At 39.6% G+C, this 14,638-nt stretch overlaps 1 protein-coding gene across 50 annotated transcripts in view; it reads left to right on the top strand.

Moving 5' to 3' along the window:
• ECT2 (epithelial cell transforming 2) overlaps window positions 1-14,638 on the top strand; it is a 31,223-nt gene that overhangs the window by 1,303 nt on the left and 15,282 nt on the right. For 3 of the 50 annotated variants that reach the window (XM_023932843.2, XM_086843409.1, XM_023932838.2), the window contains exons 1-13: window positions 3,155-3,350; window positions 5,753-5,910; window positions 6,962-7,041; window positions 7,143-7,235; window positions 8,139-8,321; window positions 8,867-8,956; window positions 9,827-9,934; window positions 11,041-11,114; window positions 11,235-11,365; window positions 11,504-11,619; window positions 11,798-11,860; window positions 12,235-12,457; window positions 13,983-14,119. In XM_023932843.2, the coding sequence (XP_023788611.2) occupies window positions 5,781-5,910; window positions 6,962-7,041; window positions 7,143-7,235; window positions 8,139-8,321; window positions 8,867-8,956; window positions 9,827-9,934; window positions 11,041-11,114; window positions 11,235-11,365; window positions 11,504-11,619; window positions 11,798-11,860; window positions 12,235-12,457; window positions 13,983-14,119 (1,428 nt within the window). In that variant the 5' untranslated portion in view covers window positions 3,155-3,350; window positions 5,753-5,780. Of the gene's footprint in view, window positions 1-400; window positions 459-896; window positions 1,196-1,889; window positions 2,105-2,746; window positions 3,642-5,752; window positions 5,911-6,958; window positions 7,042-7,126; window positions 7,236-8,138; window positions 8,322-8,866; window positions 8,957-9,826; window positions 9,935-11,040; window positions 11,115-11,234; window positions 11,366-11,503; window positions 11,620-11,797; window positions 11,861-12,234; window positions 12,458-13,982; window positions 14,120-14,638 lie in introns of those variants that run through there. The other 47 variants (XM_023932842.2, XM_023932834.2, XM_023932833.2 and 44 more) reach the window with 37 other exon arrangements.

Raw genomic sequence — 14,638 nt, 5'->3', positions numbered from 1 at the left:
TAGTCACAGTTCTATCGTCATCAAATTAAAACATTGATTTAAATAGATTAATGTACATTATAATGCTAGTGAACAAAAAAAAACAAACAAAAAGAATGAGCACCAAACTCAACAATGACAATAATTAAAGATGAATTCATAATACTAAAAGGTCACATAGAAATATAGAGTCTCAGAAAGCACAAGTTTCCTTTAATAATTTCCATGAAAATGTAATATAAGAAAAATATGTTTTTAAGAAGTAAAAGGTTAGCTTTTACTCTAGCTTTCCTGGAACTGAAGTACCACCTCGCTGATTCTAAAGTTTGCAGAAGGAAGTTTCTGGAATGAGTGAGGAAATCAGACCCTCAAGCATCTTTAACCTTAACAACAGCAGATGGATTTTCTGTGTTTTTCACAGTCCGTTTGGGTACACTACAGAAGGGAAGAACCAAGCTTTGCCAAGAAAGCAGCACAGGGTAAGTCCCTGAGGTTTCCAGATTTTTATACAAAGTTGTGCCTTTCTGGGTTATTTTGTGCTCACACCTTCTCTTTCACCTTCTCCCCTGCTCCCCTGCCTCCCTTGCTTTGCATACCCCTGTTCCTTTACTTTCCCAACCTCCTGCCCCTAAAACCCACACCCAGCACCCTGAGTATAATAATTGGTACCCAGCTCTTCCAACAAAACTCATTGTTCCCAAACCTCTGGCAAAACTGAGCTCCCCTCCTCTTTCAGCTACTTATCTCCTCAAAGCTGAGATAAAAAAGGTTGGATGGGATTTTTCTGAGGTTTCTCATGCTCCCATTGACCCCCCACATACATCTGGTGCTGAATCTCTCCCCTTCCTCACCTTTTGGAAACTGCTGCTCTGGCTAAACTGAATCAATGGCTCTTTGAGGAATCTGTTGTTTTCCAGGTGCTTAAAAAAAGTCAGTTGATTGAAAAAAAACCCCAAAAAACAACAAAAAACCAAACCAACAACAAACCACTGTGGTTTGAGAAAGAGCCCTTTGTTTAAAAATGTATAAAAGAGATAAATGAAACCCCAGGATACTTGCAAGACATCTAGGAGCCGGCAGTTTACCTGTGTAAACTCACACTGTGAAGCCAAGAAAGAGGTGCTGGACCCCAGCTTCCCGGGACAACACCAAGGTCTCCTGGGGCCTCCTGGGATTCCATCAGCTTTTCTGATTTCTCCTTGTCTTTTTGCCACAGGTATGAGATGCCTCCTTTCACACAGGTGTCATGTCAGGATTTGTTTAATGATTTCATCTCCTGAAACTTTCTCCCTGTGGGTGTCACTACTTGAGGAAACTAACTACAAAATAAATGTTGTACTCCTGGGTTACTGGTGCCTACTTAACTGGAAGAAATGGCACGTGTCAGCTGCATGTTAGATTTTACAGAACACAAAATAATAGGTGTTTCTATTTCAGAGCCTTTTATAAGAAAAGCACTTTGATGTTTACATGTCAAACATATGAAAAATAGTAATTATTTTGTCATCAGTCCCATGCTAATCTTTAGTAAGGATAAATGCACTTGTTTTAAAAAATCCCAATAATTTAGCCATGTTTTTTAAGTGATTACTGTTCCTGAAACTCCATGTTCACCAGAATAACCAAATTGTTTATTTGATTTTCAAATATATTAAAAACTGGCTAATGCAAGTCACTCCCAAATGCAGAGGTACATTCTGTTTATGTACCGAACATTTGGGTATTGATTATATTATTTTTTTAAACCTTTAACTGAGAAATTATACATCTTACCACCTCTTAATCCCCTGTCCAAATAAATATGGTTCTGTCTTTGCAGGCACAACATTTTATACACTTTTTTTGTTGTTGTTTTTAAAGATCTTGACATTAAGTGAAAATATATGTGCAATCACCAATGTCTTTTCCAGAAACAAGTAATATTGACTCCTGCACTGCAGAACTTGTTGCAAACCTAGGAGAAACCTGGCCCCTGGTTCCAGGTGTGGAGGAGACCTGGCTGAAAAGAACTTTTGTTTTAAGAGTGCAGAGAAAGCAGAGAGCAATGGAAAAGCCAGTGGAAGTTGGCCTGGCCTGGAACTGCAAAATGATGGCCCAAGTGGGTACTTAAAGGTGACAAAATCAGGTAAGGGTGTGTTTTGGCTGTAAGTTATTATTGAAATTAGTCAGTGTGAAATAAATTATAGGGCTTGTGTAATTGTGTAATAATTTGACAAGTGTCAGCATTGAAATTACCTGTTTTCCAGGCTGCTATTCTGTAATCTTTCCCTCAGTCCTAATTTCTGTGTACCTCATCAGCAAATCTACATCCACATGAACAACACCTGTTATCATTTTCTTACACTTTTTCCTATTTTTCTTTCAAATCATAAAAAGTCAATGCACTTTTACAGCTGTTGGATCTGTAATGAAAAAACCTGAGCTGATGAAAAATTTGTTGTATAAAAAAGTTTGGAAGATCTAAGAACTCAATTTGGCAATAATACAACGTTCTAGAAATAGAAAATATATCTCTCATTGTTTTCACATTGGGAGTTTACATTTGCAGTGAAACATTGTGCTAAATCAGGAACCAGGATGCTGATCCCCTACGACAGAATTCCTTTCCGTACCAGTAAGTTTTAGTATTAGGGAAAATTAAAAATAAAAGGATGGTTTAAGCATTTGGCATAATTAATTTATTTCGGGGCTGGTGCCGTGGAGTCAGCTGGTTGATTTTTATATTGACCAGTCGTATTTTCCTGGCAGCTCCTGTTTCCTACGAACTGATTATTCTGAAACTCAATATTGAGAGATACACACCGATATCCTTTTTCTACTTTTTAGCAGCATTAATATTTTTTGCGATGACACAGCGACCTTCTCCCGGTGCCCTGGGTTGGTGTGGAGGGCGATGAGGGGAGGGCGATGAGGGGAGGGCGATGAGGGGAGGGCGATTCCCCTCCCGCTCCATCCGGGTCTATCGGCGCGGCCGTTGGGGAGCGTTCAAACCCCGCGGCAGCCAATCAGCGCAGAGAGTGCCCCTCCCGGCAGCCAATCAGCGCAGAGCTCGCCCCCCCTGCCCACTCAGCAACCTGCGCTCGGTATCGCAACAAGCGCTGTGCGTCTGCCCAGGAGACCTCTCGCAGCCAATGGGAGCTCGCTGCGCTTGAGTAGCAGGTGCAGCGACCAATCCGAGAGGGGCAGGGGGGCAGGGTTGGCCGAAAAGGAAGGGAGAATGGGCGGGGCATCTCGCGGCCGTGGCGAATGAGGGGGCGGCTTACAGAGGGACGGTGGGGCCAGCAGCCAATGGGCGGCGGTGTGAGTGCGGCGGCTCGCTTTTTGAATTGGCGGCGGCCGCTGATGGCGGATGGCGGCGGGTGGTACCGGCGGTGAGGGGGTATCGGGGCCGGGGGGCGCGGGTGGCGCGGAGTGGGGCCGTTGTGTCGGGCACCTGCGGGACCTCCGGGCCCCAGCGCTGCTCTGGGGCTCCTCAGGCCGCCGGCCGTGTCCCTTGGGCGGGGCGGAGCCCCGGGCCCGCCGGCACCTGCCGGCTTGTGAGGCGAGAGGCTGCGGCGGTCCCTCGTCCTGTCCTGTCCTGTCCTGACCTCGGCCACCTCCCTGCACAGGGCTCCGGAAGCTTCCTGGGTGCTTCCTCGGGAGGGGAATGGGAAACGTGGGAGGTGTTTACTGTCCTTTCCTTGCTTTAACAAACGTATTTTGGTTTGTGGGTGTTTTGTGTCCTTCAGGCTTTCCAGAGATTACAGGGAGGTCATTTCTGAGTGTGATGCTGTGGGGGTATTAGCTCTGCCTGAACCCGTAGTGATGGTGTTTGACTTTTGCTCTTCTTGTGAGGGAAAACTGTTGTGTTTGTCTGTGTCTGTTTGCTCTCCTCTGTATCCTGACACTTTCAGTCCGTAAGTTTAGTGACAAATATTGTTATTATTATATGATTAATAAAACAAGGAATATTTTTAAATACACCCAGGATGGAACCTCGGATGTAAATAAATTGGGCAATCCATAAAGAAAATCAAAGCCTAGGCCAAAGTCTTGGCTTCTTCAAGTGAAGTTCTTTATAAGTTCGTCTACATGTTATTTGGTATAATAATAATCATACTGCTGTCTCAGACTTCTAAGAAATAATCTCTAGGAGTTAAGTATAGTTGGGCCTTTAACTGGAGGGCTTGTTTTCTTCTGAATTTACCTGTAGTTGCCCTTGTGGTAAGCATTATGAACAATGTGGTTTGAATCTGCCAAGATTATACTTCCCTCTGTCCTCACTGCCAAAAAAAGCTGGTAACTGTAGAACAGTTCCTGGTGGTGACATTGTAACATTATGGCCGGATGATTCCCCTAAGAGTCTTTATGATTCTGGTTACTCTCTTCTTTTGCTCTGTCCTAAGCTGCTGTGAGAAAAATGAGGTGGGTGACTGGGACTTAGGTCTAGGAAACTCAATCCCATGCATGTGCACAGCTGTGTGTGACCTGGAAATTGAAACTAAGGTGGCAAGTCTGGTAGCTGAATATGTCTAGAATAATGATAGAGTTGTAGTGTTGATTATTGCTCATCATCGTATTAGGAACTTGTGTATTACGAAGAGTTGAATCCTTTCCATGAGTCCCAGGTGTGATCTCTGGAAGATAAAGCCTTTTCTGTATTGCTGGTATGCCAAAGTGCTCATTGCTTTTTGTCTTCTGACTTACTTTGCTGTGTAATAGGGTGGTCATTACACAATTTGAAAAATAGCACGTGCTATAGAGGTTTTACTACCTCAGGAATCCTCTTTCAGACAATGCTGTATTTGAGTAGCTGCTATTTTAAAAGAGCATTTACAGTCATAAGAACAATTTCACTTGAAGTGCTACAAAGGGTAATTGTCTGAAAGCAATTCAGCTGCAGTTGCTGCTGTAGGTAACTTCTGATATCACTGTGCAAACAATTGAAATCTGGGTGTGTGATGGATCACAGGAACTGCACCCTGCTTGTGTGTGGCATAAAATGTGCTGTGTGTTTGGCAGGTGTCTTGGAACAATGTTTGTGGTGCAGGATTTGGGTAGGTAGCTCCCAGAAAATGAGAGGGTTAAAGATTCTGCCTTTCTAGTACATGACAGGTCTGATGGGCAGGGAGAGCAAAGATCCATTCTGTTTGAGAAGGGAGAAAGTCTTTTTATCTGATTATGAAAGGGTCCTTCTACTCTATGATAGTTAATGCAGGACAACAGACCAGACCATACAACTAGACATCTGTATGCTTATCAATTTCTCAGATACTCTCAAGCTTTTTTAATTTTTCTAAGAGTAAATAATCCTGGCTCTGCTCTTTGGGTGCCCATTTCTAACCACAGCCAATTCACCTAAAAAACCAGATTTCAGCAAGATGTTATGCTTACTGTAATTCTTCTGCTAGTATTTCAAATCAACAAAGCTAATTTTAGTCTCAGCTGTATCTTATAATAGTTTGTCATTGAAAGAAGCAAGTACTTTTGGTTTGTTGCTTTGTGTTTAATGTTTTTTAAATGAGCACTTGAGTTTGTGCTTGCCTGTGCTCAGAGCTGAAGTTCCCTCTCTGCATCTCTGTGCAGATGAATTACAGAACCATCTCTGGAACAGCTTTGTTGTCAGTCCCTTCTATCAGTTGTGTTACTCTTGATACTCTATCAGTGTGAGTGGGAGTTTAGTAAGAGCCTAAATGTTTTGTTTTCTGAAGTCACTTCTGACAGCCTTGGTTGTAGGACTGTTATGAATGAGCTTTTTGCACCTGTAACTGAGTTTGGCCCCTCTGCCTTCCAGCTGTTGATGAAAGAAACAAGGCATAATCATGGCTGACAACAGTACTCTGGTGTCTGAAACCGGGAGGAGCCTCTTGGCCGATTCTTCTGTTCTGGATTCAAAAATTATAGAAACCTCCAAAGAGAATGTGTTCCGTGCAGCTGTTCTGGATGTTGAAGGTAACGGGGGAAGTTTATTTTAAGACTACTCGGTTTTTGCAATGACTGATTACTGTGTTGGTATTTAGTAGTTTTTGAAAGTCAAACATACTTTGAGCTCCAAAGGTTTATGTAGAGTAGGGAAAAGGGTGTTGATCTGGAGTCCTTGCATTAAGAAAATTTGGGGTTACAGCCCAAATTGAATGAATTTTCTGGCTCTTGTACAGAAAGCTGTCAGTTCCATTTGATGCCTCTTCTGTGGAATAAATCACTCCAGGTGACATTTTGACACCAGTGTTTGGAAACCGCAGCTGCTCTGTTGTGCACAGGTGGACAGATTAATAGGTATAAGGTAGAGAGGTGGAGCGATTAATAGTCTTGAACCCAAAATTAATTCAAGAACAAATATTGAGATTAAAAAACAACCACCACTGTTTTCCTCCAGGGTAGTAAGCAAAATCTGCTGGTGGTCTGTTGATGCAAGTGATGTGGAGGTAGCACTTGTTCTTCCTCCAAATATTTTGAAGGCTTATTAATACATGGAAAAAAAAGAACAAGGCATCTAATTTCAGTTCTGATATTCCTGGTAACTGCTCAGTTACCAAGAAAGTAATGAACCTTGTCAGCCAGGAACACAGAAACTAGAAAATATACCAGCTGTCTATTTTCCAGCAAATCTTGGTATCTAAATCTGCTAGAAGCATTAAGACTATTTTTGTTTTGTTTCGTTTTTATTTGCTTGTTGTCTTTCCTCCCCCCCACCCCTTGATTTACATTCTTGCTTTGACTGGCCATGAATTGCAGAATCTTGTTTCACCTCATACTAGAAAATTTGGGCTCTTTTTGGGTAATATTTAGATTGGGTAAGGCATACCCAATCTAAGTCGATTGGGTATGCCTTAATTAAAGGACACTCTTCTTGAAGTAACATTTATTTTCAGGATTGTTCCTGATAAGGAATCTTGAAAGGCTTCTGTCTGCCTGTATTCTTCTATACATTATTGCTTGATTTAGACATAACATGGATTTTTCTGCTAAAATACAAATATTATCCTTGCCTCTCTCTAAGCAGAAGAAATGCCTCAAATAGAAACAAGATTGGTTTTGGTTCAGGAAGCAGGGAAACGTGAGGAGCTTCTGAAAGCCTTGGAGGTATGTGGGCCTGAGATAAAACAGTCACTGGAAGGACATGTTATGCCTTCAGCCTTCTGGTAACCAATTTGCTTCTGTACTAAAGTTCTCCTCTTCCACAGACCATTAAGATAATGGAAGTGCCTGTTATAAAGATAAAGGAAAGTAGTCCTGATAAATCAGAAGAAAAACTAATAAAAAGTATTATTCATATGGTATGTCATGCAATTCAGCACATGTAATTGCATGCAGCATGTTACACTTCACTGGGATTGAAATGTGCACACGCTTTAATTTGAATTAATTGGGCATAATGGTTATAATATATACTAATGGTTCTGATGGTGTCACAGCTCATCAAAATTAGCACCTTTTAAAAATCTGGAGTAATACTGGTAGCTTTTGCCTAGTGGTGTTTTCTAACGGGGCATCAAAATATCCATGGGGACATCCAACTGCATGCTTGTATTCAGTCACACATAAGTTTGTGCTATGAACTGACTTTGTAATTGTCAGTGGACTTCTCTTTCAATTGAAAGCTGCATTTAAACTGAAGTGCAAGAAATGCTTTTCCATTTCTTGATGTGAAAGACATGAGAGAAAAAGTTTGGAACTAATGTTTGAAATTGGAATGGACGAAACTTTTTAACCCATTAAAAAAAGAACAAAATAGATTTCCATTCTGTAGATGTTCTGCAGTGTGGAGCTTGCTATTGTAAACTGGATGCTACTTTTTAGTAGCATCCCAAAGTACCCTAAGCTGTTCTGACAGTCGGAAATTTCATTTATCTTTTGAGCTTAGGGTGGTTTTTTTTTATCTAGCTATTTCCAGTGCTACCTTATCAGTATGAACTGATACGTAAATTGCTAGTGCAACCAGAATTCTGATTCTTCAAAAGCAGGAATTACTTTGACTTTCAGTCTTAAATAATGCAGCAGTTCATAGCTATTCTTATGCTAGAGAGCAGTGCATTGAATTCAGCTTTCACAAATCCTAACTCTCTCTCTGAAGGATGAATCACACATTTTTCTAATGGTCCAAAATACACATCAGTTGAATTTTCCACTTGTGCAAATATGCCTGAATAATGCTTTCCCTTTTACCCCTGTGCATCAAGGAAATTAAAATGCCCTACATAAAGACAGACACGATTGAAGAGCTTGAAGATTCTGATTCCCCAGAATTTGAGACGATCTTCGTTGTGTCAGACTTCCAAGCTCCCATCTTTAGCAACCTCTGCAAGGCAGATTGCCGAGTCATTGGGCCACCAGTCGTGCTGCACTGTGCACAGAAGGGAGAGGTGTGTGCTTCCTGCTGAAATCAGATGAATAGTTCCCTGCTGCAGTGAGTTCTAAGAGTTCACAGTAAAATTTTTCTTGCTCTTGCAATCAGTTATAAACATGCCTAGCAAGAGAATTTTAAGAAAAGCAAGTATCTAATGCTGTGTTAGTATATTGCATGTAGTGAGAGAGCACAAGCAGACAGTGATAAGGCTACAATTGCTGCTGTATTTGTGGTAGTTGTTGATCAGCTTTTGGGATTGTGCCATTGGAAAGGTAGCATACAAATGATTCTGCAGTAATGACTTTATATTTCCAAAAGTTGTAATGCAGAGCTGATAGACTGGGGAGGAAATAAAAGGATGGAGTGCTATCTGTAGAACTTAGGGATACTCTAGTTACTTTATCAGCAGGCCTGGAGCTAAGGTATAACTGAATATACAGACCTGGACTAGTGTCTGATGCATTTTTAATACTAGAAGTAACAGTACTGTATTAAAGGTAATGTGAGAACTTTAATGGCAGCAGTATGTTGTTGACTTCTGAGCTTTCTTCTTGTTTTCAGCCTTTACCTTTCTCCTGCCGTCCACTGTACTGTGCAAGTATGTTGAACTTGGTACTGTGCTTTACAGGATTCAGAAAGAAAGATGAATTAGTAAGTAATTTATTCTTATTTGGATTGGTAAAACCATGTTAAGTATATTTTCAAGATACTCTTCTGTTCCATTACCCATAGGGTTTAACCATGGCTCAGGCTTGCATGGGGAGAACAAATTGTTTGTTGTTTTGGTCTTTTGCAAGTCTAGAGGCAGTGATATTTGAGAATAGGAACAAAAATTTGTTCAAGTCATTTTATCTGCGTCATTTTTGGTCACTTTTTTTGTTGAGTGACATGATACTGCTCTAATTCAATAGGGCTTAAAGATTTGTAACTTGAGATTTCAGATAAGATGTTTACCCAGTAGTGTCCTCTTTTTTTGTACAGGCATGTTATCTTGTCATGATATTGTGCTATCAGGACTTTACTCTTTGTTTGATACTCTAGCACTTTGCTTTTCCATTTCAGTAGGCAGTTGGCGTTTAATTTCCCTGCTGGACATCTGGGAATCAGCAATATGGCTCCACATCTTCATCTGAAAAAAAAAGCCAAACCAAAAGCATTTGCCTGGTGTTTGGGTTAGTTAGGTTTGATCTAGAATTGACTAAGTCAGTAAGAAAAATGTCAAATCTAACGTGTGAAAAGGTGAAGACATTATGTATGATGATTGTGAGAGTACTGGTGACTTGGATAGTCTTCAGGCTACACAGCAAGGCTGTATTAAATGTTGAAATAAAAATAAATCTTAATAGTTCTTTTGATGTATAAGCTATTCTGCTGATGTGAACAAGTTGTTTTAAGAGCAGATCAGAGTATTTCTATTTCTAGACATTTAATGTAGCCTTCTCTAACTTGCTTTGTAAATCACGTTTGTACTGAACTTGCTTTTCAAAAGATACTGAAAACTTTTCATCTTTCATTTTTCAGGTTAAGCTTGTGACCTTGGTTCATCATATGGGTGGAATTATTCGAAGGGACTTTAGCTCAAAAGTTACTCATCTGGTGGCAAACTCAACACATGGAGACAAATTCAGAGTATGTAAGCTTGAGTTGGTGTTTCATAAAAACCTTTGGAATTTGGCTCTTGTGGACTCTGTATGCTGCTTGTTCATTATACTTCAGCTCAGAAGCTGCTGTTTTTTTCAGTACTAACAGCAATAACTTGTGATGGTGAATTCATCTCTGTCTGGTGTTCAGCTTTGGCATGTTTTTTGTCTTTGTTAGACATCTAAGTAACATAAATTTGAAATAGACAAGTATAGTAAATAACAAGATTCAAAATGGTTAAATATTGATGCTACCAATGTTAAGACAGTGATGAACAAATGCCTGCTTTTGTTTGTCCAATCAATAAACTGAGGTAACTTGCAAAAAATTTTAGTCCTTAATTGGTGCATATCTTCTAAAAATTATTTTAATCTGGTTATGGGTGAGGATTTAAATATTTCTTTATGCCTAAATAGACATTAGTGTACTTTTTCTTTTCTGATTCTAAAAGGGAATCATGTAGGCCATTTATGTTCAGCTTGGAAGTAAATAACAGATTATAGTGTTTTTGTACTATTTAATATGATGTAGCAATGTCTATGCCCCAACTCTCCTTTGTTTGGATTGTTGGTAGAATGTTGCTTTTTTCCCCCTTGTTTGTCTTTGTACTCTTGCAGTTGGAGAAGTCTTACTTTCTGTTCAAACACTTCTTTCTGCCAACTCAAAGGAGAAAATGTAGAAAAACTATACAATCTCTCAAGCAGTCATGGCAGTTACCTTTCAAATAGTCACTTTCTCTTTGATAAAAGCAGGATGGGGTATTTTTCTTCATACAAAGTATCAAAAGCAGAAAAAGGATCCCATATTCCACTGAAACAGATATTTGATTTTGTGTTTTTGTGAGTGATGAAGGATATCAGACTAACGAAATTGTGCACTTTTGAGGAAATGTCAAAATAGCTATTGATCTGATCTCCTAGTCACTGAATACATTCTAACTCTGGGGAGCTGCAGTTGGATATGACTCTTGAAGGAATACATTCACTTTTTGCAATATGTCTTAAAAAGTAAAAGGAAGGTTATGAATTTTTCTTGATGTGGAAAAGATTCAAATGGAAATATTTAGTACAACTTCTGCTTTTCCTGTTTTGTAGATTGCTGTAAGTCTTGGTATTCCTATCGTGAAAGCTGAGTGGATTTATAAGGCGTGGGAGAAAAGGAATGAAATGTAGGTTATTTTCCTTCAGCCTTCACATCTCATCCTATTCACCTGAAATGGTGTGAGCTTCTGCTTAAATACTGACATAGGTCACTGATGTAGTGACCTTCTTGTGCATCTTTCTTTCAGTGATTTCTGTGCAGCTGATGACGACTTTAGAAACCAGTTCAAGGTTCCTCCCTTTCAGGATTGCATGTTAAGTTTCCTGGGATTCTCTGATGATGAGAAAGCTAACATGGAAGAAATGACAGAAATGCAAGGTGATTGGTTATGAAAACCTCTGGGAAAAATGGGGTGGAGTTTATAATGATAGGTGCCACAGAACTGCTAAGTGAGCTACTTATTTCTAATGAGAGCATTCTTTCCTCTTGCCAATTTGCCTTTTTTTTCATGTTTAGGAGGACATTATTTGCCAGTTGGTGATGAAAGGTGTACACACTTGGTGGTTGAAGAAAGTACAGTAAAAGATCTTCCATTTGAACCTTTAAAAAAACTTTATGTTGTAAAGCAAGAGGTTAGTGCTGAAAATTCTTTAGAGAATACTGCTAAGTAGAACATGCAGGCATGTGGCTTATTCTGGAAAAATATCTTCCATCCCAACTGCATTACTATTACAGATTATTTTGAATATTTTTAACTTTGGGCAAAGTTCTGTAATGTGTTTGTAATGTGTGTTTTCTTTTTTTCTGTAGTGGTTTTGGGGAAGCATTCAAATGGATGCCAGAGCTGGAGAATCCATGTATTTATTTGAGAAGGTATGTAGAACACTCACACAACGCACATCATATTTTGGTGGTAAAATCAGCATGTAACATAGTGTGGGTGGGGGGCAGAGATCAGATGATTCACAGCAGCATTTAAGTTCCAGATAAACCATTATAAATTTTATTCATAGAATACTAACTTGGAATAGAAACTTTTTTCTGCTTCCCAAAGGTTTTACTTTTAGTCAAGCAAAACACCACTGTGGTTTAAAAAGGGAAGAAAAAAGCTTCACCCATTTTGCCTTGGCTTCCCTAAGAAGTTTCCTTCTGTGTTGTTTATCTCTGTAATTAACTCATCTCTGCACTGGGTTGAACTGGACACAGAGGATAATAAAGCCACTGAATGAAGTTTTCTTTCCCTGCAGTCAGAGAGTCCTGACTTCAAGAAGTCGGTGTCGCTGCTCTCCCTGAGCACTCCCAACAGCAACCGCAAACGGCGCCGCTTGAAAGAGACTCTGGCCCAGCTGACCAGGGAAACAGACATGTCCCCATTCCCTCCTCGGAAACGCCCCTCAGCTGAACATTCCCTCTCTATTGGCTCCTTGCTGGATATTTCCAACACTCCTGAGTCAAGCACTGCCAGTGGAGGTAGAGCTACAACCTTCTGTTCAGCCACACTTGGAGTTTAACAGCTCTTGCACGCAGGTGGAAATGGTGGTGGTAGGGAAGTCAGGCTCTGCTACAGATTTACAAAGTAATTCCAGGCTTTTGCCTTTTCAAAGTGTGGAGGGAAAAATTGGAGTGAAGAGTTCAGGCCAAGCTGCCTCTTGTTATCACAGTGAGCGTGTTCATATCAGAAGGAATAGATAGAGATGTGATAAATAGGGGGTACCCGTTGAGTGTTACTCCAAAATGCTTTAAATACTCAGCTGGAAGTCTGTAGCAAATTAGCAGCGTAGTCAACAGTAAATCATCTAAAATACTCTCCACAGGATACTTGGAGGAAAGAAGACAAAGATTCTAGAGGAGTTAAAAGGAAAATTCCTGCAGGGGTCCACTCTTAGGTCTTGAAATGTTCTGTTGAGGCAACACTGTTTGTACCAGCAAACTGTCATGTCTAAAACATCACAAAAATGTAAATCATCAGTTGGGTTTGAGTGAATGGAAAGTTTTAAATATCTCTGAATGATTCTTATGAAGACAGGAACTGCAAAATTTTGGTTTAGTCAAAAGCTGATACCACAAGTAAGGTCTGGTTCTTTTATCATATCATATGGAGGAGATGTCTGGAGCTGCTACTGCTTTAAAAAGGCAAACTCAAATTACATAAGAGCTCCCAATGAGGTACAACCTCTAAGTGATAATTCAGAAGGAATTCAGGGAAGATCAGCCTTCTTAGATGATGCTAGTGCTGTTGTTACCCCTGGTAGGGAATTTTCTTCTAATCCAACAGCTGCAGTCAATCTCAGCTATTTTGGAAACAACAGATAAGGTACTCATTTCATTATTAACTATGGCAGTAATGAGTTTTGATATCAAAAATGTCAATGTAGGTCTCTAGATCCAATACATGAGCAAATATTTAAAACTCATGAACTTTTCCAGGCCTACCTTGGCTTTAGCTTTGAGAGAAAAGACTTTCTTAAACCTTTCCTCTTCCCTCTATAGGTTGAAATGTAGGTGTTGTGTGCAAGGGCTGAGTTTAGTAAATGGTTTTGAGCTACACACCTAATGCAAGGATGGTGGGCAGCTGAGAGAATTTGTTTACATGGCAAAGTGGAAGTAGAAGAGCACTTTTGTACTAGTGTATAAATGAGTATATGTTCAGCACCTAATCCTTGCTTCCTGCTATATAAGCTACTAATAATAAGGTCAAGTCATTGACCAGCCCATAAATGGCTTATTAGTTTCAGTCTAATTTTGAGGAATAATATATTACTATTGTTCTATAAGTAGACTGTAATAAAGAGAGCTATTTTCTTGAAAGAGCCCTTTCAAGTAACTGCACCTGGTAACTACAATATAGGCTTTTAAAAGAACCCCCAAACTTATCTTCAGTTAAAAATTCTGAAGTTGTTTTCTTGTTTGTTTGTTTTTTCTTTGAGGGTGAGCTCTTTTTAGGGACTCTATTGTAATAAAACTCTATTTTCTTTTGGGAATATCTCTTCATCAGAAACACCAAAATCCTGTGCAAGACCTTCCAAAAACTCAACTCCTCTTCCTGTCAAGCAGTCTGCAAGATGGCAGGTTGCAAAGGAATTGTATCAGACAGAAAGTAACTATGTTGATATTCTTACAACAATTATTCAGGTAAGATGGTTTTAAAGCCAGTCCAGGTCAATTGTAATAAGATATCCAATGTTTACATCAATTAGTATTTTCAGTCTGTGTTCTGCAGGCTTTTGGGGGCTTGGGTGTGCATCAAAGCTTCATAGGAAGATGACAATATTAACAGTCTCATATAATTTTACTGACATATAAAAATACTCAGTTTCAGGTTGGAAAATACAATTTCTATCTGGGATCTGCAGTGGTATTGCAATATATATGGAAATTGGAAGTGTCAGAAAAATAGGGTCTTCATGACTAATATTTTAGACATTAGTGAATAGGGAGAGATGGAAGAGGGAAAAATCTTTCTTTTGCAATTATTCCAAGAAGATCAGAAAAGCAAACAACTTACAGGAAAAGCTTAATTTCTTGAAAGTTTATTTCTATTGCAGCTGATTATCTACTTAAAGAATGAGCCAAGATGTGTCTGAGTAGAAGGAGATGAAAGGGAGTTATGCTGTAGAGATGTATCAAACTAAGTGTTTGTATCTTCAAACC

This window comes from Cyanistes caeruleus, chromosome 10 (genome assembly GCF_971803275.1).
Source record: "Cyanistes caeruleus chromosome 10, bCyaCae1.hap1.1, whole genome shotgun sequence".
Lineage (NCBI taxonomy): Eukaryota > Metazoa > Chordata > Aves > Passeriformes > Paridae > Cyanistes > Cyanistes caeruleus.
Note: the sequence above shows the minus strand (reverse complement) of the source record. Positions and strands in the feature narration are given on the sequence as shown.